General features: G+C 43.2%; 1 protein-coding gene across 1 annotated transcript in view; it reads left to right on the forward strand.

The window, feature by feature from the left end:
- The first annotated feature begins 5,462 nt into the window (after positions 1-5,462).
- The window catches only part of LOC140485902 (superoxide dismutase [Cu-Zn]-like), a 48,060-nt gene continuing 38,651 nt past the window's right edge, over positions 5,463-14,871 (forward strand). The window contains exons 1-2 of the mRNA XM_072584350.1: positions 5,463-5,544; positions 11,045-11,138. Coding sequence (XP_072440451.1) covers positions 5,464-5,544; positions 11,045-11,138 — 175 coding nt within the window. The 5' untranslated portion in view covers position 5,463. The remainder of the gene's footprint in view (positions 5,545-11,044; positions 11,139-14,871) is intronic.

Here is a 14,871-nt window from a genome sequence, read left to right on the forward strand (position 1 = left end):
GATCCAACAACAAACATCAGATCTGAGCTGTTCGGACCATATTTGGACCAAGGCTGTAATGAGGGCAGGAGCCAAGCAAAACCCAACTGAGCATTGCTGATCAGGTTATTTCCTTTACAAGTGCTGCTAGGTAACACTTTCAACAACCCTTGTCATCACTGTCTTGCTTTTTTGTACACAGGACATAGCTGGGCTTGACTAGTCTGTGAAACAGCTATCCCAATTTTGGCACAAATCTCTACATGCTTTCATGGAAGATTTAGCAGTGTCGGTAGGGCTGTGTTTGCCAATTGTCAAGTGATCTGTTTGGTATCATCTCTTTGTTTAGATATTAAAGCATATTAATACAACTGAATTGCTTGCTTAGACTGTTCAGAGGGCATTAAGAATCTGGACTCATGTAGGTCAGACCATATAAGGATGGCAGATTTCCTTCCCTAAAGGAAGTTTGAACAAAAATCAACAGCAGGTGGTCACCATTAGGTTAGCTTTTGATTCTAAATTTTATTGAATTCAAATTTCACCATCCAGTGTGACTGCTACTGTCACTGCTTCTTCCCATTTAAATTACAGTGGTTTACACTGAGTCAAGTCTGTGTGCTTCATTGCACATCAGAAGTCCTGCAATTCAGATCTAGGGCAGTTTAATGTCAGTGGAATGAACAACCTGTATTTGTTTTTTCAAATTTGGCTCGAACTTTGATTCAGTCCCCTCATTTGAAGGCTGCATATGTGAACATTTGGATATTTTCTGTAATGCTTACGGAGAACAACATCCAGCTTCGTTCGGCAAGAAGGAACCATTTCCTTCTTTGAAATGGGAATTCTATCACGTCTCCCTTTACGCTTGATCTTTGCAAAATAAGAGAAGACACTTTTAAATGACTGAGAGATTATGAATCAAAGAATGGATAGCATAAATGTAGTAGGCCTGAAGGACCTCTTGATAGATGCTAAAGATCTTAAATCATGTACCAGAATGATGATAAATGAAGTATTATGTCTTCTGATTCCCGAATTAGAAATAATCATATTTTATACTCAAAAGTTGGAGTGCTGAGTACATTTCTAGCTATTGTATCCGATAGTTTTTTATATATGTGAATTTATATCTAGCAACTATAGAATTCCATATACAGAGGGTTTCAATGTCATTCGTTGGTGCACACGATGCGGTGCTGTAACCTTTCTAACGCACATGCGCGCCACCAAAATTCCGAGACCGTTCTGTTGACGCCTTGTCACGAAAGATCAACCGTTTAATATCCGCGACAAGTAATTGCTTGCAGGGGAAATATCGTTATTCCCATTCGATATAAATGTTTGAGAAACAAAATAACAGTTTATGTAACATTCGCTAGATTTGAAAATAAGGGCTTACCCATTTCAGACAAAGATGAGAATTTTGTTTCAAGAGGGCAATGGAATTCTGCTCCCATCACATTTTTAATATTTAAATATTTTGAGTGCAAATGTAGATAGATTCTTGATGAGAAGGGGTTGAAAAGTTATCAGGGATAGGTGGGAATGTTATGTAATCAGATCAACCACTAGCAAGTTGAAAGGCAGAACAGATTGAAAGGATGAGTGGTCTTCCTCTGCTCCTAATTCATATATTTGTACATATGTATATTCTTCATGTAACCCAGGACTGATAGTGTTGGTCAGCACAGTAAATGTGGCACCCTGCTTGTATATTCACATAACAACTGGTTCCTTTATATGTAATACACAATTCTATTAGATTTAAAATAGTGATGGAAAAGGTTCTAAAAGTTGAAGTTCTAAATTGGAGGATGGCCAATTTTGACAGTATTCGGCAAGAACTTTCAAAAGCTGATTGGGGGCAGATGTTCGCAGGTAAAGCGACGGCTGGAAAATGGGAAGCCTTCAGAAAAGATTTACAAGGATGTTGCCAGGGCTGGAGGATTTTAGCTTTGGGGAGAGGCTGAACAGGCTGGGGCTGTTTTCCCTGGAGTATCGGAGGCTGAGGGGTGACTTTATAGAAGTTTACAAAATTATAGAGGCATGGATAGGATAAATAGACAAAGTCTTTTCCCTGGAGTGGGGGAGTCCAGAATTAGAGGGCATAGGTTTAGGGTGAGAGGGGAAAGATATAGAAAGAACCTAAGGGGTAACTTTTTCATGCAGAGATGCTAAAGGAAGTGGTGGAGCTGAAAATGTGTTGTGGAAAAGCACAGCAGGTCAGGCAGCATCCAAGGAGCAGGAGAATCGACGTTTCGGGCATCAGCCCTTCTTCAGGAATGAGGAAAGTGTGTCCAGCAGGCTAAGATAAAAGATAGGGAGGAGGGACTTGGAGGAGGGGCATTGGGAATGCGATAGGTGGAGGGAGGTCAAGGTGAGGGTGATAGGCTGGAGTGGGGTGGGGGCGGAGAGGTCAGGAAGAAGATTGCAGGTTAGGAAGGTGGTGTTGCGTTCGAGAGATTTGACTGAGACAAGGTGGGGGGAGGGGAAATGAGGAAACTGGAGAAATCTGAGTTCATCCCTTATGGTTGGAGGATTCCCAGGTGGAAGATGAGGCGCTCTTCCTCCAACCGTTGTGTTGCCATGGTCTGGCGATGGAGGAGTCCAAGGATCTGCATGTCCTTGGAGTGGGAGGGGGAGTTGAAGTGTTGGGCTATGGGGTGGTTGGGTTGGTTGGTCCGGGTGTCCCAGAGGTGTTCTCTGAAACATTCCGCAAGTAGGTGGCCTGTCTCCCCAATATAGAGGAGGCCACATCGGGTGCAGCGGATGCAATAGATGATGTGTGTGGAGGTGCAGGTGAATTTGTGGCGGATATGGAAGTGTCCCTTGGGGCCTTGGAGGGAGGTAAGGGGGGAGGTGTGGGCGCAAGTTTTGCATTTCTTGCGGGTGCAGGGGAAGGTGCCGGGAGTGGAGGTTGGGTTGGTGGGGGGTGTGTACCTGACGAGGGAGTCACGGAGGGAGTGGTCTTTTCGGAACGCTGATAGGGGAGGGGAGGGAAATATGTCCCTGGTGGTGGGGTCCGTTTGGAGGTGGTGGAAATGATGGCGGATGATACTTTGGACTTGGAGGTTGGTGGGGTGGTAGGTGAGGACCAGTGGGGTTCTGTCCTGGTGGCGGTTGGAGGGGCGGGGCTCAAGGGCGGAGGACGGGAAGTGGAAGAGATGCGGTGGAGGGCATCATCGATTATGTCTGGAGGGAAATTGCGGTCCTTGAAGAAGGAGGCCATCTGGGTGGTACGGTTTTGGAACTGGTCCTCCTGGGAGCAGATGCGGCGGAGACGAAGGAATTCGGAATATGGGATGGCGTTTTTACAGGGGGCACGGTGGGAGGAGGTGTAGTCTAGGTAGCTGTGGGAGTTGGTTGGTCTATAATAAATGTCCGTGTCGATTCGGTCACCCGAGATGGAAATGGAAAGGTCTAGGAAGGGGAGGGAGGAGTCTGAGACGGTCCAGGTGAATTTGAGGTCGGGGTGGAAAGTGTTGGTAAAGTGGATGAACTGTTCAACCTCCTGGTGGGAGCACGAGGCAGCACCGATACAGTCATCGATGTAGCGGAGGAAAAGGTGGGGGTGGGGCCAGTGTAGCTGCGGAAGATGGACTGTTCCATATATCCTACGAAGAGGCAGGCATAGCTGGGGCCCATGCGGGTGCCCATGGCTACTCCTTTGGTTTGGAGGAAGTGGGAGGATTGGAAAGAGAAGTTGTTCAGGGTGAGGACCAGTTCAGTCAGTCGAAGGAGGGTGTCGGTGGAAGGTTACTGGTTGCTACGCCGTGAAAGGAAGAAGTGGAGGGCTTTAAGTCCTTTGTGATGGGGGATGGAGGTGTACAGGGACTGGATGTCCATGGTGAAGATAAGGCATTAGGGACCGGGGAAGCAAAAATCATGGAGGAGGTGGAGGGCGTGGGTGGTGTCTCGAACGTAGGTGGGGAGTTCTTTGACTAAGGGGGACAGGACCGTGTCGAGGTATGCAGAGATGGGTTCGGTGGGGTAGGAGCAGGCTGAGACAATGGGACGGCCGGGGCAGTCAGGTTTGTGGATTTTGGGCAGGAGGTAGAAACGGGCGGTGCGGGGTTGTGGGACTATGAGGTTGGAGGCAGTGGTTGGGAGATCCCCTGAGGTGATGAGGTTCTGGATGGTCTGGGAGATGATGGTTTGGTGGTGGGAGGTGGGGTCATGGTCAAGGGGGCAGTAGGAGGAGGTGTCTGCGAACTGGCATCATCTCCCAGACCATCCAGAAATCATCCTCTCCCAGACCATCCAGAACGTTTCAGAGAACACCTCTGGGATACCCGGACCAACCAACCCAACCACCCCGTAGCCCAACACTTCAACTCCCCCTCCCACTCCACCAAGGACTTGCAGGTCCTTGGACTCCTCCATCGCCAGACCATGGCAACACGACGGTTGGAGGAAGAGCGCCTTATCTTCTGCCTGGGAACCCTCCAACCATAAGGGATGAACTCAGATTTCTCCAGTTTCCTCATTTCCCCTCCCCCCACCTTGTCTCAGTCAAATCTCTCGAACTCAGCACCGCCTTCCTAACCTGCAATCTTCTTCCTGACCTCTCCGCCCCCACCCCACTCCAGCCTATCACCCTCACCTTGACCTCCCTCCACCTAACGCATTCCCAACGCCCCTCCCCCAAGTCCCTCCTCCCTACCTTTTACCTTAGCCTGCTGGACACACTTTCCTCATTCCTGAAGAAGGGCTGATGCCCAAAACGTTGATTCTCCTGCTCCTTGGATGCTGCCTGACCTGCTGCGCTTTTCCAGCAACACATTTTCAGCTCTGATCTCCAGCATCTGCAGTCCTCACTTTCTCCTCAAAGGAAGTGGTGGAGGCTTGTACAATTGCAACATTTAAAAGGCATTTGAATGGATATATGAATAGGAAGGGTTTGGAGGGATATGGGCTGGGTGCTGGCAGGTGAGACTAGATTGGGTTGAGATATTGGTCAGCATGGACGGGTTGGACCGAAGAGTCTGTTTCCATGCTGTACATATTTCTATGACTTGATGATTGTATGACACAAAGGGAGGGGGTTTGTGATTAGATCTTTATTTGCCCAAGGCAAGCAGTTTCCTCATATTGTGGTGGCAAAGACCTGAGGTGGTCAAATTTGAAGAATATATCGATTTACGAATGATGGTACTGCAACGGTATTCTAACCCATTTAACCCACTCTAGTCGCCCTCTTTACGCTGCAAAGTCTGACTCTTAACTCCAAGTAAGTAATGTTTGGGCATCTTAATGACCCTCATTACATTATCATTCCTCTGTATATTTGACGCCAATGGGTCATGAGGCATCCACATCCGTGATATATCTTTCTTGTACTTTCTCTTTTGCGAAGCAACATGTTAACTCAGCACGTGGCGAAGTCCCTCTCTCGAGTGCGCGTGTGCATTGGATGGTTTGGGGGGGAGGTGGTGTTAAAGGCGCATGCTCAGTTCTCATTGGTGACGTGAAGGCGAGAACATGATTGCGACTGGCATTTGTCTTTTGAAGGGTGAGGAAAGTGAGAGCCCGATCCATGGAACGGTCACCTTCGAATGGGATGTAAGCGTTGTGTAAATAGTAATAAAGTGTAGTAAACGTTGCTGGCCTCAAATGCATTCTAGAGAAAAAAATTGTCAGGGTGGGGCGCCATGAGGTACAGTTAATGTTACATAAACTCTCATTTTGTTTCTCAAACATTTATATAGAATGGGAATAACGATATTTCGTTGCGAGCTATTACTTGTCGCGGATATTAAAAGGTTGATCTTTAGTGACCGGGCGTCGATATTAACGGTCTTGGAATTTTAGTGGTGCGCATGTGCGGTAGAAGGGTGACAGCTCGTGTGCACCAACGAATGACGTTGCATTGTTCTGCTCATGGAATTCTGCTGTTGTTCTCCATTTAATTGTGAAGTCAACTACACATTTTCTGACATTATATTCTACCTGCCGGATGTTTGTCCGTTCACTCAACTATCTGTCTGGAACCTGTACACTCTTCAAAATAAACATTCTCACCTATCTCCGGTGGGAACCTGAGCTATGGATCAGATGATGGAGTAGGTCATGAGCAGCCAGATACAGCATGCAGAGAGTCTGTGAGCAGGTATAGGCTCTTGATAGGGCAAGGGGCAGTCAGTGTCATGGCTTGAAGTGTGTCTATCTTAATGCAAGAAGTATCAGGAAGAAGGGTGACAAACTTAGAGCATTGGAACTATGATGTTGGGGCCATTACAGAGACTTGGATATCACAGGGGCAGGAACGGTTGTTAGATGTTCCAGGGTTTAGATGTTTCGGAAGGAATAGGGGTGCATGTAAAAGCTGGAGGACTGACACTGCTAATCAGGGATAGTATCACAGCTGCAGAAAAGGAGGGTTTGTCTACAGAGTCAGTATGGGTGGAAGTCAGAAACAGGAGAGGAGCAGTCACTTTATTGGGAGTTTTCTACAGCTCCCCAAATAGCAACAGAGACAAGAAGGACCGATTGGGAAGCAGATTTTGGCAAGGTACCGACGTAACAAGGTTGTTGTCATGGGTGACTTTAACTTCCTGAATACTGATTGGAACTTCCTTTAGTTCAAATAGTTCGGATGGAGCTGCTTTTGTCAGATGTGTCAGGAAGGGTTCCTGACTCAATATGCAGATAGGTTGACTAGTGGGGAGGCCAGATTAGATTTGGTGCTTGGTATCAGATTTCTAGATGGGAGAGCATTTCGGTGATAGTGATCACAACTCCTTTGCCTCTGCTATAATCATGGACAGAGATGGGAGGAGACAGTATGGGAAAGTATTTAGGGGTGGCACAGTGGTTAGCACTGCTGCCTCACAGCACCAGGGTCCCAAGTTCAATTCCAGTCTTGGGCGACTGACTGTGTGGAGTTTGCACATTCTCCCCATTTCTGCGTGGGTTTCCTCCAAGTGCTCTGTTTCCTCCCACAGTCTAAAGATGTGCAGGTCAGGTGAGTTGGCCATGTTAAATTGCCCGTAGTGTTAGGTGCATTAGTCAGAGGGAAATGGGTCTTGGTGGGTTACTCTTCGGAGGGTCGGTGTGGACTGGTAGGGCCGAAAGGCCTGTTTCCACACTGTAGGGAATCTAATCTAATTGGAGGAGGGGGAATTACAATGGTATTAGGCAGGAACTGGGGACCCTAAATTGGGAACAGATATTTTCATGGAGGCTCTTGAGAGAGCCATTGCTGAAAAAGCTTTAGCATGTAGGATTAAGGAAGACCCTAAGGCATTCTATGCGAGGATGGCCAGAGTGAGGGTAGGGCTAATCAGGGATAGTGGAGGAAACTTGCCCCGGGAGTTGGAAGAAGTAAGGGAAGTCCTTAATAAATTCTTTGCTTCAGTATTCACTACAGAGAGGGACCTTGACATTTCTGAGGACAGCCTGTAACAGACTGATGTGCCCAAAAGGGTTGTTGTTAAGAAGGAGGATTGGCTGAAATCTTTGAAATTCATGAAGATAGGTAAGCCCCCTGGGCTAGACCGTATATACCCAAGGTTACTACAGGAAGCGAGGGAAGAGATTGCCGGGTATTTGGTGATGATCTTTGCATCCTCACTGTCCACTGGAGTATTCAAGTATTCCCGTACTCAAAAAAGAGAATAGGGATCATCCTGGAAGTTACAGACCAGTCAGTCTCACATCTCTTGTGGACAAAGTATCAGAGAGTATCAGAGAGGATTCTGAGAGACAAGATTTGTGATTACTTGGAAAACCATAGTTTGATTAGAGATAGTCAGCATAGGTTTGTGAGGGGCAGGTCATGCCTCACAAACCTTATTGAATTCTTTGAGGATGTGACCAAACAGTGATGGAGGTAGAGCAGTGGATGTAGTGTACATGGATTTTAGCAAGGCGTTTAACAAGGTTCTCCATGGGAGGCTCATTCAGAAAGTAAGGAGGCATGGAATACAGGGAAATCTGGCTGTCTGGATACAGAATTGGTGGTACTAAAGTCAAGGACTGTTCATGTGTACACAAAGGGTCAGTTGATGATGGATATCAGCCTCTGTGGAGTTACTTCATTGGTCATAGAGGTAAAGCATGATCCTAAAGAAACCTGCTTGCAACAATTGTGTTTGAGTTATGGTAAGCATTTCTTACATCATGCCTTTGTTTAGGAAGCTTGACTCATTCGACCCTACCATTGAGGACTGGGCCCAATATGTGGAAAAAATGTATTATTGTTTCCAGATGAACAACACTGTGGCAGACGAAATGCAGTGAGTAATTCTCCTGACAGTGTGGAGCTGCAGCTTCTTCTTTATTAGAAGCCTTACTTTCCCTGAGACACCAGAAGATTTGACAACATAGTTAAGGAATATTTCAATCCTAAGCCGCCTCTAATTCTGAAACGCTGTCGTTTTTACTTGGCAACCCGAGGATCACGGGAATCAGTATCATGATTTTTGACTAGGTTAAGACAAGTGGCAGAAAAGCCTGTGACTTTGTTTTAACTCTTAATTAGATGCTTAAAGACTTTTGATATGCAAAAATGCCTACTTGCTGGAACTCTACTGGTCTTCAAACAGGCGAAAGTGAGGACTGCAGATACTGGAGATCAGAGTAAAGATTAGAGTGGTGCTGGAAAAGCACAGCACGTCAGGGAGCATTCAAAGAGCAGGAGAATCGACGTTTCGAGCAGGAGCCCTTCATCAGGAATGAGGCCTGCTCTTTCCCCATAACTTTTGATTCCCTTAATGATCAGGAATCTGTCTATCCCTGCTTTAAATATGTAAAAGGGTTCTGCATCCACAGCTTTCTGTGGCCTGCTCTGACCTAACTTCTGAACAATAAAATGTCTCCTAATCTCTGTCTTGAATTGAGACTTAATTTTAAGACTAACTATGCTGTCCTCAGCAGTTACCAGGTAAAATCCTCGATATTTTTGCCACTTCTATTTTGGAACCAGGTGTTCAACTTCTATGTATATAGTATATATTTTTTTAAAAATCCAAGACTTCATAGCCTCTTGTGCTTATCCTGTGGATATTCTTTTTCAACAATAAGTTACTGACTCTTCTGTATCTTGTCTGGAACTTTTTGCTGTCATGTAGCCTGAATTTTTCCATAGTTCAAAATAATGATCAATCATCATATATTTGTTGACTATGAATGTAAATTACAGTGACACTTGATCACTTTGATTACATAATAATGTTATGTAAATTGCTTCTTGGGCATTGGTCTTTCTCAAAAATCCAATGATGTTTCCATTACCATGAAGAATGCTCACTAAGGAGAAAATTCCCAGAAAACGTGAGGATAGGTTGCAGGGTTGGACGTTGTGTAATAAGGATTTGGTTGTAGAAATGAAGGATACAGATGGTAGGTGTCACAATTTGAGGTGAAGTGAGATGTGAAGCCAAGGTGCTATGCTTAAGGTTAGCCCTGTACCTTTAGGGAAATAAATGGGAAGTGAGTTTTGAATTGTCCATGGGACAAAATTGTGTGGTTCAGGTCATGGGAGATCTGGAAACAGTAAGAAAAATTGGATATTAAGGATAGAGATTAATGGAAAAGAAATTATGGGATAGTTGCAAATATCTGTGGAATTAGGAAGCAGAATTGAAAGACTCGTGCCATACCACCACTTGATAGGCATATCTGAAGACTGTATTTAGACAGTTTAAAAATTTGCCAATCAACATAATGTTGACATGGATTTTAATTCTAAGTGTTCCTTGAGACAGAATTAATTCTACATCTTGATATCAGAAGCATAACTGAAAACGTGATGTGATTATAGTTATAGACAGGAAAAGTGAGTTTAGGATCTGTTGATTGTACCCACAATCACTGATGTGAAGCCTAAATGATGTTATGTCCAGATCTTGTTAACATTTGATTGACAGTCTACACAGCTGATCTCATTGGGCATGCCTCCCACTTTTTTTACATTAGATTATTTGTAGGACTTCCCAATGGCAATTTAAAATGCACCTTTTAAACAAAACCTAGGTTGATTTGCTGAAGACATTAATTAATGTTGAAAATAAGACTGAAGGATGTAAGTTGGTTCTTTTGACAGTTCCAAAGAGGTTTTATTTCAGAGTGTGAAGACATATTTTTGTCTGTCGTTGCTAAAAGGATTGAGTTTAAAAGCAGGGTAGTTATGTTGCAGCTGTGTAGGGTGCTGGTGGGGCCATACTTAGAGTACTGCGTGCAATTTTGGTTTCATTACTTGAGAAAGGATATACTCGCACTAGAGGGGATGCAGAGGAAGTTCACCAGGTTGATTTTGGAGTTGAGGGAGTTAGCTTATTTCAAGAGACTGAGTAGACTGAGATTATATTCATTAGAATTTAGAAGAATGAGGGGATATCTTATAGAAACATATAAAATTACGAAGGAAATAGATAAGATAGAAGTAGATAGGATGTTTCCACTGGCGGGTGAAATTAGGACAAGAGGGCATAGCCTCAATATTAGGGGGAGATGATTTAGGACCGAATTGAGAAAGAACTTCTTCACGCAGAGGGCTATGAATCTGTGGAATTCCATGCCCAGTGAAATGGTTGAGGCTTCCTCATTAAATGTTTTTAAAGCTATGATATTTCCTTTTCTGTTCAAAAAATTAAGGGTTATGGTGGGAGGGTTGGTCAGTGGAGCTGAGGCCACAAAAAGGTCAGCCATAATCTTATAGAATGGTGGAGTGGGCTCGAAGGACAAGATGGCATACTCCTGTTCTTGTTTCTTATGTTCTTATATTGGTATATTTAATGGAAACCAAGTACACCAAAAATAAATTGCAGCGTTGATGAGAAATGGTACTGTAAATTAGCCCTTGGATTGTCAGTACCAAGAATTGGATTCTGTACAGGAAAAGCTTAATTGATGTACTTTGAAGAGTGAGAGTGAAAGCTGACCTTTGTCTCTCCATTTTTCTGTATTACAAGAAGCAACCATATTTCTAACTAAACCATTTCTAATAACCATATTTCTAACTACTCACTTTAACAGTATATATCCCTCACTTGAATGATTAGACTTTCATGAAGATTCATGTTTAATTATATGAACCTGGATTTTTTTTTTAATCTTGTAGGAAACTGAAGAAGTGTTTGTACAAGGGACTATTGAGGGATTGAAACCTGGAAAACATGGACTTTATGTTTGTTCTTTGGGCAACGTTACTAATGGTGCGTACTATACAGGCTCTGCTGTTTCCAAATAATCAATAGTTTTAATATCTATCAGCTAATATGCTAATTCATGCAAGTTAAGTAAATGTGAACAGTTCTCAGTTTTCATTGTTATAGAAATGGTGAAAGGTCGTCTTCAGGGGTTCTGAGAAAATGAAATGCTTCTAGGGAGAGATGCTACAATTGGAAATAATAAATCTATTTGCAGTTTTCAATGCTAAGGTGCTCTTGCAGTCCTTTGCATTTCTTAATTATAGAATTTTTTGGAGGAGATGTGTGCAGAGGTGGAATTAGCCTGGATTACTTAATCATTAATTACCATTAGACATTGTGGTTTATATAGGTAAAAACATATCTCTTGTCCTGTTTTATCTTCTTGAGCAAATATTGTGTTTGCATTTCTTTTCTCGACATACATCTGAGGTGAAGATTTTTGAACATCTTATTGGGTTTTTAGTTCTTCACAGTAAATGGCATAAAATACATTCCAGAAACAATGGGAAACCACGGGTCGAGAGATAATGAAATCAGTTTGTTCATTTTATTTCTTCTCACACAGCTTTTTCCCTTTTGGAGTATGGTGGGGAAGTGTTGTAAGAATTAGCAGATTATCTGTCTGTTTAGAATTAGAATTAAATTTATTATCATGGGTTCTCATGTTACATAAGAGCAGGAGTACAGTAAAAAGTGTACAATGTCAGCAATACACTGTGCTATCTTAGGTACAAGAAAAAATAAAGAGAAAGATTACATTAGATTATAGATATACATAGTATGAGTTAGAAAAATAAGAAATAAAGCTAAAAAGACAAACATTACAGACTTTTTCTAACGGCTTCCACATGGTCTGCTCGAGCTCTTGAGTGCTCTGTTGTCAATAAATCCTAGAATGGAGCTTGAACTCAGTGCTTCTCGTTTGGAGGCAGGTGCACTACAAAGTGAGATATACAGTCATCGAAGAAACAATACTGGAGAAATTAATTTGAATTTGTAGCAATAAGTCTCCTGGATCTGATGACCTTCATGCTAAGGTTTTAAAAAGGGGTAGCTTCAGAAATAAGAGGCATTGGTTATAATCTTCCAATATTCTAAATCTTGTAGAGCATTTCTCAAGGACTAGACGATAGCAAACACAATCCTGCTAATTAAGAAAGAATAAAGAGATAAAATTGGAAAGTAGGCTAATTAGTCCAATATCAGATGTAGGAAGAGCGCTAGAATTTTTAAAAATTTCTTTCACTTGGTATTATCTTTGCTGTATAGGTTACGGTTTGTTGCTCATCTCTGAATGCCCTTAAGAAGGTGTTAAGTACTTTGCTGAAACATTGCAGTGCATCTGGTTTAGGTGCATACACTGTGCCTTCAGGAAGGGAGTTCCAAGATTTTGATCCACAGATAGTGATGGAATGATGACGTAGTTCTGGTCATGATAAGTAGATTTACTGAGAACCAACAAAGCAGCCAATGCAGATGGAATAACTGCTGAACTACAGCAGAGAAGCACTCTTGGTCTGAATACTTGCCCTCATCTCCCTTGTCTGGACGGAGGAGTGCTTGCTCATGGATCTCTGAGACACTTTGATTATGACCATCCTTAAGTAAAGAAGTATGACCAAACAACAGAGGGGTCTACCTGCTGTCTGCCACAGGGTAGGTCACCTAATGGGCCTCTCATTTTATGTTTAATCTAACATACTCCAATAGCTTGCTTCTGTTGTGTGGCACTATCCCCTGATTCCATTGGGATTTACAGTGAACCACCGGTTTGGATGTCTCCTTTCAGTGAGACCAGACATTGATTTTGAAACTTAACATCATTGCCAGTGTGCCAGTCTTTCACCATCTGAGGAACAGACAATTTGATGGTAAAGACGTTGAACCCAGCACCAGGCTCATAGGTTACAAGGCAGTTGTGCTACCTGACCTGTAAGTGTTGGAAATGTATAACAGGCATCTCAAATCCCAGACAAAATGTCACCAGTGATGTTTCTACAAAATCTTGCAAATCCAATGTCTCTGGCATCAAGGTACCAGTTAGTCAGTCAGCTGCATTGGAAAGGCATGGGCCGAAGTCAGGGCGACAGCAGCAGGACGAAAATGGGCTGGACCCAGAGCGACAGCAGCAGGGTGAGCACGGGTCGTAGTCCTGGTGGCAGCAGAGTTAGTCTGGGTGGAGGCCAGCGAGTAGAGGTAGTATTGCCTCATGTTCTGCAGCCAGCAGGCATGGACTTATGTTGGAAAGTACTAGAATTTCCAAAACTTAGTACTTTATATTCTATCTTTATCATTTTGAACTTTTAAACTGTGTTCCCATGCTTAACATTTTTTCTTACTCTGTAACACTTAAAGTATCGGTACCTAAGTTGGTACTGAAAGGCGACATTACACTTTTTTTCACTGCACTCGTTGAGTGCATATGACAATAAAGGCTATTTTATTCGTTCAAATCATCTGCACACATGACGTAAGACTTTCAAAACAGATTCTCTTCTCTGAACTTCATGACAGCAAATGATTTTCAGGAAGGCAGAGAAAATCATGTAAAGGGTGTCCTCAAAGTTTCTGTGAATAAGTGCAATATCTCTACCACCTTATGAGAATTTCTTACCCTTGGCTGACCAAATTGGAAAAACAGTATCAGTGAAGGTGCCAACAATCTTAGACATCTCTGATGGTTGGAAACCAACAATTAAGAGTGGAAGGAGTGTGAGAAAACTCACTTGGGGCAGAATGTGTGGATCTAGCATTATATTATTTTGTAATCTCAGGACCCAAAACTCCAGAGTGGAAGATAGCCATCTTCGGACTCAGGGACTGCCTATGAAGAAGCTGTAGATGTTAAGAGGTGTGGAGTTGAGTTGCTTGCCAAAGACTTTCCAGCCTCTGACCTGTACTTCTCATCATAATACTTATGTGGCTGGCCCAATTCAGTTTCTGGTCAGTGATGTCATGACCAAGTCTGGAGGGGTGAATTGGTTCCCGCTTTGTGTAATCTTGATCTTTTTAGTGTGCAGCTATATCACACTTCAATTAAAACATAGTACAAGTCAAATTAAGGAACCAATTAAAATGTTTCCAGATTGAAAGAGGAATTTTATTACTTAATAAACCCATGAATAAAAGATGTAATATCAAACACAATTACCGTGATAAAGTTTAAAAAAGAGAGGGAGTCTGATTCAGTAGAAAGATTAAGCTTGAAAAGGTTGCTAGTGTCTTGAGTTGTTATGTTAAAACTGAGACCACAACAGTATAACTTGTGTCATCAGCAATAAGAGTATTTACAGAATCCTTGAGGTCTTCAAGTCGTAGAGATGTACAGCGTGGAAACAGACCCTTCGGTCCAACCTGTCCATGCCGACCAGATATCCCAACCCAATCTAGTCCCACTGCCAGCACCCGGCCCATATCCCTCCAAACCCTTCCTATTCATATACCCATCTAAATGCCTCTTAAATGTTGCAATTACACCAGCCTCCACACATCCTCTGGCAGCTCATTCCATACATGTACCACCTTCTGAGTGAAAAAGTTGCCCCTTAGGTCTCTTTTATATCTTTTCCCTCTCACTCTAAGCCTATGCCCTCTAGTTCTGGACTCCCCGACCCCAGTGAAAAGACTTTGTCTATTTACTCTATCCATGCCCCTCATAATTTTGTAAACCTCTATAAGGTCATCTCTCAGCCTCTGACGCTCCAGGGTAAACAGCCCCAGCCTGTTCAGCCTCTCC

This window comes from Chiloscyllium punctatum, chromosome 15, assembly GCF_047496795.1.
Source record: "Chiloscyllium punctatum isolate Juve2018m chromosome 15, sChiPun1.3, whole genome shotgun sequence".
In the NCBI taxonomy this organism is placed as follows: domain Eukaryota; kingdom Metazoa; phylum Chordata; class Chondrichthyes; order Orectolobiformes; family Hemiscylliidae; genus Chiloscyllium; species Chiloscyllium punctatum.